Genomic DNA, 13309 nt, shown 5'->3' on the forward strand with positions numbered 1-13309 from the left:
ACCTCGGCCCGAGGCCGCGCAGGGCCCGGGACGCCGCTTCGCGGAGCGCGGCAGCAGGCTAAGGGCAGTTTAAGTCAGTCAAACCCAGCCTTTGGATGTTACGGTCGTCGCAGGCCCAACCAGGCCAGAACAGGCGAAATCCGCGAGGTCACTTTACGCGTACGTTAACGCCCCACCGAGGCGCGTAGACGCACCCTAGACCCCCCGGAGGCGTGTGGAAGGCGCGTGCGACGGGTGGTGTACGCCAGTCGTCCTCGCCGGTCGCGGCCGCGCCGTGGTCGCGCATGGTCGTCGGGCCCGCCCGGCCGTAGGGCTGGCCGCTGCCGTAGCCCTTCGGCGCCGGGCCCCTGGGCGACCCCACGGAGGCGTAGTACAGCCTGATGGGGTCCCGCACGACGACGTCGATGAGCTTGGCGGTGCTCGAGCTGCTCCTCGACGAGCACGCCGTAAAGGAGCCGGATGGCCGCCGCCACGGGCCCGTGTTGACGGTTGTGCTACTCGAGCTCGGGACCACACATCATGCCAAGGGCCTCGACCGTTCTGGGCGCGGCGCCACACCCACGAGGCCGCTGCACAGCCGCGCCGCCGACGACCGTGTGCCCAGAGAGACCGTTTCCACGCCCAGAGCGGCCCGTGCAACCGTGTTCGCGGCGTCACACGATGGCCTGCGGATCGGACAGCCACGCGGCAGCTTGCGCGCGTGGCGCAGGCGCAAGACCCAGCGCTTTCGGCCACCGAGGGGCGCCGCAGCGTGTCGAGGCAGCCCGTCGTTGGAAAAAAGATGGCTAAAAATCCATCAAGATGCCGAAGCGACGACAAACTTTGAAGAAAACCTCGCATTTTAGACGCCTGTGTCCACAATCAGCCGCCCTTGTCCACGACCCGGCGCCCGGACACGTCCCCGGGCATTCCGGCACGAAAGGCGGCGGTACCGGGGCCGTACCACAGCTCGTCGACGGTGTATTTTATTTTATTTTTTTAATATTTTCGGCCGCGCGTGCACGCGCGCGCTTCCGCGAGGTCGTCTTACACGGCACCAAGGACGTCGAAAATGAATTCAGAGTCTCCGAAATGTATTTAGGCGTACGGGGTTCGTCCCGATTCGTCGCGGAAAGTGACATCGCGTTTTTTGGCCTGGCTGGGCCCGTGACGACCGGTTAGTACTAGTCCCGACTAACCTACTGTGCGCTTCATTTGCAAAGGATCAACTTAAAACCAACATTCCGGGCCGTTACGGCGACCAACATCACCGGAGAAGCAGCTCCATCCGTTCTCCTGACTCCTCATGAAGCCCTGCGGCCCACACACTGCCTTGTGGCGGCTTCTGGCGGCCACAAATAACTTCCGAATGAGTCAACATAGGGCTGTACACATACTAACCCACGGACGCTGAATTGAATCGCGTTGAAGCGCCGCTGCGCAAGTTATGGGCTGCGATCGGGGCCCCGAGGGCGGGTCTAGAATCGCTTATCCTTCGGAGTAACGGTACAGTGCGTCTCAGCGTCAATGACATCGTGCGCGCGTCGCGTTACTCCGAAGGATCGTCGCGATCTTCACGTCGAACGGGGCAGCCCCTCGGTCGACGGTCGTTTCGTGTGGTTTGTGTACGAATTCGCCCTTCCCGGGTGGAATTGAGATGCTATTTCCGGAGGTCCGCTGCCCTTGATTGTGGGTTCGAATTTCCACGCGCGCGTGACGACGACGGCGGCGGCAGCGGCGGCGGCGGCGGCGGCGGCGGCGGCGACGGCGGCGACGACGGCGGCGACGACGACCGACCAACCCAGCCCTACTGAAGGGAATTGACTGGGGATGGTGATATACGATCCCCGATGCTGCGAGAGGTCGATAGACATCAAAATGGGGTCGAGGGGATCAAACGCGCCCCATCCCAGCCCCCGAAGGACGGTTCGAGTCACCACGCGACCGGCAGCACTTCGCGTCTGCGCATGTGCGTCAGGCGCACACTACCGGAGCACGAAGCTGCTGGGATCGTTGCATAATTCCGCACTATCGCGTGGTTGGGGGCTATAAAGACGCTCGAACCATAGCTTCGTCTTAAAAGGTTCTCGTTCCGTCCGCGGGTTAGTATGAGCTGTATGTTCAACTTGCACTTCAACATGGGATCGGGCAGGGCGCTTCAGCCACTTCTTTGCTCTAGGATTGTTGGAATAGATCAGAAGTGCACGCGGAAGCTTTATTCCAACGGATTTGCACGCGTTTTGTGATCCACTAATCGAATTTTGTTGATCCGTATTACGAAGCGCACCGTGACAGTAGGTTAGTCGGGACCCAAGTAGAAACCATATGCACTAAAAAAAATAAGCCGCACCACCCCGGTCCCCGGGGAAGTGGCGAGCTGGGAGAGAACCACCAGCCGTAAATGCAATTTCTGGCAAAGCCTTACTGAGTGCACCGTCATGATGCGATTCTTAGTAATCATGGTGCCATCGGCAGCCGGGTTAAAGACCGGAGTTTAAATTTACAACCCAAATTTACGCCCCTACAATTGGGGGGGGGGGGGGGGGGGGCTTTAGACCGGAGTTTAGTGTTCACGCGCTTGGAGCACATCTTTGACATGGTAGGCCGCGCTGGTAGGCCGTAGGCCGCAGCCGGCGGCAGAACCTCACCAAGCCGAAGAAGCCCGGGCCCCATTGCGTCGGATGGAACCCCAGGGAACCCACGACGTCCCCGAAAATAATCGGCCGGCGGCTGGAGGCTTTGCTCAGGCGCCGGGGCCGCAGGCGGTCCACGAACCAGAATACGTCGTATCTCCCACATTTGCGCCGCACCCGAGGCACTTAAGCGCGCCCTAGAACGTGCACAAGTCGCGAACTCAGACCCGCAGCTTTCTCATGTCCGCCACTGCCGTGCCTACTCCCCAGTCCTGCGCCCGGGCCCAGCCCTACGGGCTCGGCAATATAGCACACCCGGATGTGCAGTAGCGAGGGCTTGAGTCGCCAAAAGCAAGCATAATGAAGGTAAAAAGATGGGCCTGGATTGCCTGGTCGTAACGTCGCTTTTTTGTTGATCAAGGTTGGCGTGTGGGCCTGGACTGCTTGAATGCGTTCCAGGCGTTTCATGTCGATGGTTTGTCGATGTTTTACCCGATTACCTGTCTAGTTTGTAGTGGCCTCCGATGATGGTTGTGCTGATTTCTCGGAATCCTTGCTCTCTGTAGGGGCTGACGGTAAACCGGGAAGGGACGGGAATGCATCTTCAGCACTGGCAAGATCAGCAGCATTAAAGCCGGTACCTTTGAGTTTGGCCTGGGGGGTTGCGTGCATAGCTGGAACAACGTCTTTGTCATCACGATCGCGCTTCCCGTGTTGCTGCTTTGCCTCTTGAACCTTTTGCTTGTCACGGATCGATGGCATTGCGCCACGTTCCAATTCAGAGAACCACAACTTTTTCTCCGTGAGGCGTTTCACAGCATCGACAACGCCGGAAACAGTCGATGGCGGTTCAAGGCCAAGAAGAGCGAAGATCTCAATCGTTTCGGGGACCAAGAGAATCTTCTCATGAACTTTGAGACCACCCTTTTTCTTACCGCGACCCTTTTTCTTACCCGTGGCCTTGTTCAAGCTCAAGTAATCTTCTTCGTGACCTTTGGCTGCATTCTTGCCTGATAGCACAAGACCCTCGAATTCCCCCGCCGCGGTTGGCTTGTCCGCCTCGGATTTTGGATTTTGGACATCTTTGCAGTATGTGATTTCAAGATAGTTGGCCAGGTAAGAGCAAAGCTCCATCTCTTCCTCAAACGGCACACGCTTAAGTTCCTCCGCTTCGGCTTCTTTTCGCCTCTTCTCGAGTTCGGCGCGGCGGGCTTCATCCTCTGCTTTGCGAGCTTCATTGCGAACACGACGGACTTCACGCTGGTGCGCGCCTAAATGTGCAAGTGCATTAAAAACGTCACTCTGATCAATGCGCCGCAAAAGTCGCGGAATTCATTTTCAAGTACGCGAAAATCTGCCCGCAAGGACTTAATCGCGTCGACTTTAGCTTGTTTATCCTTTCGTAGGGCATCCTTATCTTTGAAGAGTGCCGGCAGCACAGCACGCCGCTCAGAATTAGCCTCGTTCAGTGTCTCAAGTATTTCTTTTTGCTCTTCAATTTTTTTCTTGAGAACATCTAGCTCAGCATTTTTCGAAGTCAGTTGCTCAGATATAGTTTGAGAGTTCTTCCGCTCCGAGGATATTGAATCGTTGTTTGCAGCAAGATGAGTCACCAACTTCTTGGATTGCTTAAGCTGATCTATCTCCTTGAGCAGGACCTTCTCTTCTTTTAGCGACATGGAAGTAGTTGACTGCCTCATCTCAAGCTCTGCGATTCGTTTATCAATCTCGTCAGGTGATGTGTATTTGAGCTCCGCTCGAAGAGATCGACCAGCCTAGTAATGCACGCGTGATCATTCTCGTAGCTTGAAATATGGCCACACTGAAATGACCGTTATTTTCGAATCTAGCGAAGCCTTAGCGGACTTCTGCAGGGCGGCTATCTCAGCACGATCACGCATTATGGTGTCTTTCCTTTCACGTAATGATTTCATAGTTGTGCGTGCCTCACGAAGCTCTTCTGACTGATCACCGCCCGAACTCTTGGCTTCCGCGATCTTTGCATCAACCTCCGAGAGTCGCTCATTGAAATCCTGCACTTCGTCATTCAGGGCCACAATCTTTGCGTCGAACTCACTCTTGTTAGGACCTATGCTCGGGGTAATGTGTGTTCCGTCGTGCGTAGACGCCACGGCATGCGAGCTATTGGTTTGGATATTGCCGCATCGGGGGATGCAGCGTCGGCGCTATGGACATCGATTTCCCTGCTGGGGTTCGACTCCTCTGCCATAGATGAGCGATTTTGAGCGAGCAAAGACAGTGAGACCCCTTGAAGATCGGTGAATATAAATATATCCAATTTCGCGAAGTCACACCGCTGTGAAGTTAAATCATGCGACTCAGGAGGAAGATTCTCCTGTATCTGCCCCACTGTGCTTATTCTCCCTTTTCTCCCTACCTTGCAGTCTCATATCTTCATGAGACTGAGGTCCCCACTTTAGTATGGGGGTCCTTCCTCCTTTTCCCAATTTCCTTCCCTTTCTCTCTTTCTATTCCACTTTAAGACAGTATAGAGTAACCCTCTCCTGTTGGGAATCAGGGCTGCTCAGCAGCCCCATCTCACTTTTCCATTTTCAGTCTAAGTCAGGAACACTGCCATTTCCCCTCAAGGGTTATGGGCCCACAGCGTTAATCCTGACCCAAGACTCTTTACCTTCGTTACATGGTAGATTAGCTAATTACGGCGGAACTTTGGAAAATTCGCTTAACAGGCTAACACTTTAAGGATCTCTTCTCGTAACAGAAATATGGGGGATGCAGATCAAGGGGGTAGACGTAACCCTGCACGTGCCGCAAGGGCTCCTCGACCGCAAGAACCCGAAGGAGATGAACCACCCGAAGACCAACCAGGTGAAACACCGAGCTATGAGGGACTGGCCTAATGCCGATCTATGCCATATACTGGCCTTCTACCTCACTGCAGAGGACAAGATTAAGATATTTTCTCCACGGAATGTATCCCACCACTTGAACATGGAAGATCTGTTACAGGAAACTATCGATCAAATAGGCAAACATGTCACTGAAGCGGCATGGGAACGCGCAAACGGAGATAAATCCACTTTCATGCACAAGATGATTAAGGCAGCGGAAGGCCTTGGTCAATGGTTCAACAATTCAGTGGACAAGAAGTCACCAGAGTCGATGCGAAACTTCTCACTTTTCCATTTTCAGTCTAAGTCAGGAACACTGCCATTTCCCCTCAAGTGCGATTTCCTGACCGGAACCGGCGACTGCGCGCAAAAAGTCATCGAAAATGTGAATACCATCGACCCTGCTTTGATACGGCCATAACCCAAAGTTGGCCATGATTTCAGCCCGCGGACCCCCGCGACACCTCGCCCGCGTGCGGGGTCGATGGTAGAGGCCAGCTAGGGATATTTACTCCGCAATGCTGAGTCTGCCTTGTGCTGGCTATGCTATGCTGTGTTGAGTAATAGCATACTCGGATTCTAACAGCCAGTCATGTCGGCTTTACTGGGGCAAACGCGGCGCTTTGGTCTAAACGTCCCAGTCGTTCGATGGGGAGGCCTTGATATTGGCCGTTTCGCTGATGGTGGAAATTGCCGTTGCGGCTGGCGTTCGCACATCGACGAAGATCTAGGTCGAGCGAGTGTGTTTCACCGCCTCTGGTTGCAGAGGCACGATGCTGGACACTTGCCAGAAAGCGAGTTGTTCGCTCATCACCCTTAGCCCACTCTGGGTAATTTAGCGTAAAGTTCAAAAAGCTCTTCTCCAGTTTGCCACCTTCGGTTGGCTTTACTCCTTCAATGGGCGAACCATACTTGACGTTACCATAAGTGTCAAAGTCAAAAAGGGAGTGACCAAGGACTGATCCAAGTCCGTCGACATCCACGGTATTGTCGCGCACAAATTGCAGGATGCTGGATGCAGATGAAGACAAGGAGAAGCAAAGGATGAGAGGTGCAAAAAAAACTGACATTACTTCGTCGAAAAACAGCCATGCTTTGTACTGGAATGCTCGCGAGAAGGCATCGTGAACATCTTGAGTGTGTGCTTTGCCACGCCACTCTGCGGGGAAGCAGTGTGTGTGATCCGCAATATGTTGCATGATGCATTCTGCAGTATCGTGCTTATTTGAACTGTTCCGGTAACTTTCCTTGGAAGCTTCGTCTATTTCATTTACACGAGGAGCAGCTAGAAGGCAGCTATATGATTCTCCATCGTCATTAGACGGAACAAATGCACGAGCAATTGCAAATGCAGCAGAGGCAACTCCTGCATACCAAATGAGGTTTCGGTCACCTAGCTTTATGTAAAGGAGGATTGAGTCACCGCCATCCAGAGCGGCGGCAAGGGCGAGGAGGACTGCAACAAGTGCGCCGCTAACGAAAGCGACGCAGCGCGCTAGCGTAGCGACCACAGGGCGCGGGAATAGGCTAACGTATGCATTAGCCGGTTTGCGACTTGCAGCAAGTCGTGTTTCGAAGACGTGGGGCAGCTCGTTCAGCTCCCGGAAGGACCATTGCGCAACAGGTGACCATTCACGCGGACCGAGATAATGCTTCTTGTCGTGCCACTCTTGCGCGTGAAGGAGGAAGAAGTGCATGGTCATGAATACCGCGACAAACGGCACGAGTGCCACGTGGACCAGTCCTGCCCTGACAAAGCGGCGCCTCAATGCCATTTCGTTTTCCAAAAAGGCCCGACGCACGACAAAACGTCGTGAAAATATGTGATCCAAGAGGCACGAGTGAATTGACCACTCGAGAGTCTTCGTCAGTCGAGCCCGTGCTGCGATTGTGTCTAGTGACGAAACGCGACCTGTGAACAATGTTGGCAGAGGTAGCGTCAAATCGAGGGTATTTGCATTGAGCATTGCCTGGATGTTATCGCAGATTAATCATCAAATTTGAGGTATGAGACTCGGTGGCACCGTGTGATACAATAAGATAATTCTCTTTCCGCATAATGCGACACGCAATATCATGCGCCGTGATCATGGTGCTCTTATTCAAGCTACCAGTTCCTGGCGTGCTCCCGTGCGGAAGCATCTCTATGTCCCCAAAATTCAGGCTTCTACCAGCCGCACCGCCAGCAGTCTGGAAGGCTTTCCAAGGTGCGCGGCCTCGCTTTTGCAAATCTCCAAGCTGTAGCACAACTTCATTCCACCTGAGAGTTCGAAGCTCTCGGCTGGAGATCTCAAGTTCCAGTTCATAGAAACGCCCGATTTCCCATGCCTCTCGGAGCGAAAACCATGTCGCCCCGCAGCTCCAGAGCCAATATGATCCGAACACTCCAACATATGCGAGCGTCAACATGTCGAGCCCATATCTTGCAGGGTCCGCCAAAAATGATCTCCGAACATAATTTACTAGCAAGCTACATGAGTCCTCGTCCCTGCACTGACATAGGGCTGCCCAGTCGACAAAGGCAAATAAGAACCTAAGAATGTTGCCTCCTTGACAGTATCGCGTAGTTTGAGGGTGACAAACGTGGAGAAAATGATCGTGAACGCGAGTGTGAAAACATGGACTATGCCGGATACGAGCACAGTTGCAAAACCCTTATGGTGCCAGTATCGATAAACGTTCGTAAACCAGACGTCCAAATCTTCCACGAAGACAATATCACTTTCCTCCTGTAGTAGACCGAATTCCATTAGGGAATCGTCGCTGCTATTTGGGCCGGTCGCGAAATTATACCGTGAATGAACGGTTTGAGCGGCCCAAGATTGAGCGGACCGTATAAAATAAACTGCGAGCTATCCAATCGTGAACGGTCGGACCAATAGCAGCGTCGGCCCGATTCACGCGAGATACTTCGATATCACAGTCCGCCACTCAACCGGTGACCGTGACTATAGCAGGGTTAGAAAGTATCAAGGAAGGGAAGGAAGTCCGATGGCGGCTCCGTACCAGCGGGCCGCTAGGTCAGTGGGGTTCTCCCTATCCCCCTGAGCTGACCACCGAAACCCCGGCTTAGGGGCCGAGATCTAGATCGCGATCTCAAGTTGCACGAGAGTTATAAATTTAAAAATCTTAGAACGCTATTAACGCCATGTATGGCATCATGCATCCCGACTCTCGGAGTGTTCCCCCGCTACCGCCTCTGCGGGCGCGCATACCAACCCTTGGTGCACCTTCTGCTCGCGCGCCCGCCGTAGAAGAAATGCACTACAATCAGAGGCCTCGAGGGGCGGTGTACGCATCTCCGCGGGTAAGCTCACCGCGTGCTGGGGGGCGCGAAGGAGTTGACGCGTCTTATCGCGGGTCAAGTTCTCAGCCGTCTAACAGCGATGAGAATATGAACCCTTTGCAAAGCTTTGATTCTGAGGATCCAAAAGTGGTAGTCACCTTGCGCGCTCGGATGCGAGATCTCATGCGTAGCGGGGTGGCCCTACGTCACGATGTAGATGAGATGCAAAGGCGCGAACATGAGTTGCGCACGCGCGCGCACGTGGCTTGGGCTGAGCAACGAGAACGTGTTGAGGCGACAAGACAGGAATGTGGGGCTGCGCTGACTGACCTTCGCCAGGAGCTGCGTAGCCGCTTCGAGATGGCAGAGCGAAAGCAGTTAGATCTTTTACGCGAGGATAGGTACCAACTCAAGTGTCTTAATCCAAATTTAGACTGAGCTTAGTCGTGTAACTCTCAGCGGTTCCGCAGGTCAGAACAGGAGCGGATGCAGGCCGAGGTCGGCGAAATTCGTGGGACTGTGGCCGCCCTGCGCCAGGAGGCGCTCCGAGCCGAACAAATAGCACACCGGCGCGCTACTGAGGCATTCAATCAAGTTTCCGAGGCTGCCGAAGACGCTAAGCGGACAGCATGGAATGCATCGCACGAGGTGCACGAGCGGGTCGAAGCTGCAATCAAGACTGTCGAGACAATCTCTCGAGAAGTTGAGCAAGTACAACGTGTTCAGGGGGGATTCAACCTGAGGATCGACGCCGAGCTCAAGGCTGGCCGCTTAGCGGTCGCACGCGCAACAGCCGCTGCGGGGCATGCAGACGCAGTCTCATCCGAGCCTGATATTGAGGTTTTGTATTTTTGGAGTTCGTTCCCCGGAATAATAGTCTATGTATGACAACAAATGGCGAGTTTTCAGCGGAATATGAATAATATAGGTCGCCGGAACGGCAGAGCATGACGTCACAGCACGATTTCAGAGTGAGCTTGCTGCACTTGAATATCGTGTTACAGCAGATGTCGCCGCAACACGGGCGACCCTTCGAGATGAGGCGCTGCGGCGAGAACGGTCTACTAGCGACCAGGAAGCATCGTGGCGGCGCAGTGCCGACGCCACTGAGGCGCGCTTGCGATCTTGCGAGGAGAAACTTGCTACTTGCATCGCGGCAACTAGGAGGCGGGAAGTCCTCAAGATCAAGACTCCAACAACCAGTTCGGAACCAGAGACGGGGGAACTTGGTTTGCGAGCCACTGCCTTTGCGGAGCTAGAAGGAGCACTCGAGCGCCGAGTCACACAAGGTCTCCAGGGGGTAGCATCGGGCATGGCGGCAGCCATCGAACGCCTCGCATCAAGTTTGAGCGAAGCACGTGCCGAGATTTCTCGCGAAGGCGACGCACGACGCACACTAGAAGCATCTGTAACTCATGCTGTTGAATCGGCGGTTTTTTGCGTCGCAAATGCGACGCGTGTTGAGATCGCCAAGCATACCGACGACGCATCGAGGCTCGAGGCTCAGATGCGTCGTGCTGATGCGCTCCATGGCGATCATGTCCAAGGTCGATGTGAACGTGTCGAAGAGGCATTGATATGTCGCGTGGCTGAGCGAGAGCGCGGACTACGCCTCGTGCGGACAGAGATTTCTCAGGCGACACATGTGCTGCTCGATGAACTTGCTCAAGAGCGCCATGCTCGCATTAGAGCAGCCGCAGTCGAAGCAGCCAACGCGAAACGTGCGCTCGCTGTATCGAGCCTAATGACTGACTCAAGACGACTGGCTGATAATGCTGAAACCCTTTCTACCATCAAGACCAGCATACGTGAACTCGACCATGCCTACCAGCTCCGTTTCGGTCAGGCCGCGAGCAGTGTTGACGCTCTCGCCGCAGTGACAAGCGCCCAGCTTAGCTGTGTAGAACGACTTGATCACCAGCGCTCTTCTCGCATGAGCGCACGGATGAGTGCCACCGAACAGGCTTTCCAAGAGATGGAGGACGACTTATTAGTCAGCACCACTGTGGAGCATATTGTTTCGACGGTCGTTGATGCGCATCATGCAGCAGCAATTGACCGTGAGGCAGCAGCACGTGCGGCACAGGCTGCGCATGCAAATTTGACTGTGCACTTGCTCTTCGACAAAATGGATACCGCACTTTCTGCTGGACAGCTGGTTGCTTCGGAAGATCGCAAACTTGCTTCATCGAGATATAATGAGCAGACAAAGACTCTGAGCTCCGTTGTGGAACAGATTGCGGTCCTGACGGAGAGCCTCCAGGACTCGGCCAGCAGAAGTCGAGAGCGGGCATTAACTACAGACAACACGATCAACGCTGTCGCCCGTGTCCTAAATCGCAGCCTTTGGGTTAAGTCCAGTATCGTGCATGCGGGAGTAGATGTCTCGAGCTACCTTTGCGCGTAGAAGTTTCATCAAATTCTGAAATTGAATGTAATCTTTTCTTCCCCAAGAATATCGGTCACGAACCTCGAATTGCTAGGTCTTAGCCATTCGGAACGAGGCTCGCGCGGCCGTCCAGAATCTCGTAGATACTGTCGTCGATCGTCACGCCGAGGATGTTGCTCTGAGCTTAGCCGGGCAACACGCCGCTTTTGCTTCAAAGTTAGATGCAATGGCCGCGCTCGAGCGTAAGCGCAACGAAATCGTAGAGACACGGTTAGTCTACGCAGAAAATGCATTAGCAAAGGCAGTGGGTGACTGGGGTGCTGCTATCCAGGTTGCTTCCGATTCTATTGCTATACGAACAAGCGCACCTAGAAAAACGCCAGCGGCCAACGCCCACGTTCGCATGGTCTTCCCGCCAATACATCGCCCTGACCAAGGCTGAGAGTAAAACAAACGGTATTGGGAGCTTCAAGTACGGGCCGCCTTACGTGCGCCGCGCGCGCACGCCCCCGGGCATGGGAAACACAACGGAACTCAATTCGCGACTTGCCCCCCCGCGGCGCACGCGCACGCCCCCGGGCGTGGGAAACAACGGAACTCGGTTCGCGACTTGCCCCCCCGCGGCGCACGCGCACGCCCCCGGGCATGGGAAACAACGGAACTCGGTTCGCGACTTGCCCCCCCCCCCCTCGAAGGTGCGCTTTAGTGCCACATGCCCGGCGCTCTCTCTGCAGTGTCGGGTTCGGATCGCCATAGGAAGCCGCTGGGGTGCATCTCGGGTAATTGATTTGCCGGTGGTAGTCGGGCCCTCTCGAGGGACTTGAGGCCCGGCTCTGAGGAGGGTCCTCCAGTAGTGTGGCTTCCGTAGAAACCACCCGCAGTGACGCGTTCTAAGACGAGTCCAACGCGTTGGATGGGAATCCGATGTCCAATCCGACCACTCGATGATCGCGTTCCGCGCGGCGGCCGCGCGTCGCTCCGCGGCCGCGTTCACGCGCGAATAAAACCCCGAAAACTGCACCTCCGGGGACGACCGGACAACCGAGCGACGACGCTCGCCGGCGTCCGTCGGCGGGGTGTCGGTGGCCATTTAAGTGGGAATAACCCCGGGTCGATAGCCGGAGAACACCACAGAGCACCATCGAAAGTCAACATCTCGTCAAGATGCCGACACTGTGGCACGATGCCATTTAGTGCACGCGATGATACGACCCAGGACCGCGGGAGCGAGGAGGCGGCGCGGGACACGGCGCGGCCGCGGACCGAGGACCTCGGGGACGGCGTTGCCTGACGGAGGCCGAGGCGTCCTCGCGGTCAAAACCAGGGCTCCAGGTCTCGCTCGTATTCTCACGCTCAAAGGTTGCGACGCAGGAGCCGTGCCGGTAGAGCCGGCCCCAGACGGAGCGCCAGAGGCGGTCGAACTCGGTCGGTCCCGGAGTGCCCCATAGCCTCTCCCGGACGCGCAAAGTGACCAGCTCCCGCCAGCACGGGATCGGCACGCCGCCGTGCCCGTGCATCAGGAATTCCGGGGCCTCGTAAGCCGGAGCTGCAGCCCAGAGAGGCCGCGGCCGCCAGACCTCCCAGGTGTAGATGGCCTCCTCGTCGTCGGGGTCGGGCTCGGGCGCGTTGATGCCGCCCCGAGGAAGGTCAGGGACAACGCCGGCGCGCCCTGGCCACGGCTCGGCCGCCGAGTGGCATGCCTCGTGCCGAAAGGCCGGGAGCTCGGGAGGCGGCGGTGGCGGCTCAGCAAGCAGCCACCATGAGAAAACGCTGAGCTCGATGCCCAGAGCAGAAGACGCCGTGCGCAAGGGGGCGCAGCGTCGAGATGAAAGAAAGATGATAGTAGCCTGAGTAGAATAGTGGTAGAGTAGCGTACTGTACCGCATCCGCGTATCCTCGTACAAAAGATACAAGTGAGCAACTAAGCTGGCATATATCCACTCTATATATCCACTGCACTGTGAACCTCAAGCTAGTAAGAGAAGTATACCTTGAAGGGACAATTCCCGCTACAAGAGACAGACAGCAAGGTCAGTCTTTGTTCTTTGCATATCCTGTTGGGAATCAGGGCTGCTTAGCGGCCCCATCTCACTTTTCCACTTCCCGTCTAGGTCAGGAACACTGCCATTTCCCCTCAAGAGGAGTTTAC

General features: G+C 55.5%; 4 protein-coding genes across 4 annotated transcripts; 2 read left to right on the forward strand and 2 right to left on the reverse strand.

The window, feature by feature from the left end:
- Positions 1 to 801: 801 nt before the first annotated feature.
- On the forward strand, positions 802 to 1803 carry AURANDRAFT_68021 (hypothetical protein; the record flags this gene model as incomplete). The annotated part of the gene is made up of 2 exons (XM_009043626.1): positions 802 to 1156; positions 1652 to 1803. 2 exons carry the CDS (start codon positions 802 to 804, stop codon positions 1801 to 1803), a joined length of 507 nt encoding a protein of 168 aa, XP_009041874.1.
- Positions 1804 to 2479: 676 nt separating this feature from the next.
- Positions 2480 to 4847, reverse strand: AURANDRAFT_72721 (hypothetical protein; the record flags this gene model as incomplete). Its single annotated transcript, XM_009043651.1, has 6 exons — positions 2480 to 2500; positions 2755 to 2809; positions 3187 to 3914; positions 3959 to 4387; positions 4445 to 4701; positions 4752 to 4847. The coding sequence occupies 6 exons, from the start codon at positions 4840 to 4842 to the stop codon at positions 2480 to 2482; spliced, it is 1581 nt and encodes a 526-aa protein (XP_009041899.1).
- A 1228-nt stretch (positions 4848 to 6075) lies between these two features.
- AURANDRAFT_34084 (hypothetical protein) lies at positions 6076 to 8235 on the reverse strand (the record flags this gene model as incomplete). Its single annotated transcript, XM_009043650.1, has 5 exons — positions 6076 to 6715; positions 6809 to 7455; positions 7520 to 7627; positions 7733 to 7931; positions 8003 to 8235. The coding sequence occupies 5 exons, from the start codon at positions 8233 to 8235 to the stop codon at positions 6076 to 6078; spliced, it is 1827 nt and encodes a 608-aa protein (XP_009041898.1).
- A 509-nt stretch (positions 8236 to 8744) lies between these two features.
- On the forward strand, positions 8745 to 11602 carry AURANDRAFT_68023 (hypothetical protein; the record flags this gene model as incomplete). Its single annotated transcript, XM_009043627.1, has 4 exons — positions 8745 to 9172; positions 9242 to 9653; positions 9700 to 11154; positions 11255 to 11602. 4 exons carry the CDS (start codon positions 8745 to 8747, stop codon positions 11600 to 11602), a joined length of 2643 nt encoding a protein of 880 aa, XP_009041875.1.
- Positions 11603 to 13309: the final 1707 nt, after the last annotated feature.

The sequence above is a fragment of the Aureococcus anophagefferens genome (genome assembly GCF_000186865.1).
Source record: "Aureococcus anophagefferens unplaced genomic scaffold AURANscaffold_60, whole genome shotgun sequence".
In the NCBI taxonomy this organism is placed as follows: Eukaryota; class Pelagophyceae; order Pelagomonadales; family Pelagomonadaceae; genus Aureococcus; species Aureococcus anophagefferens.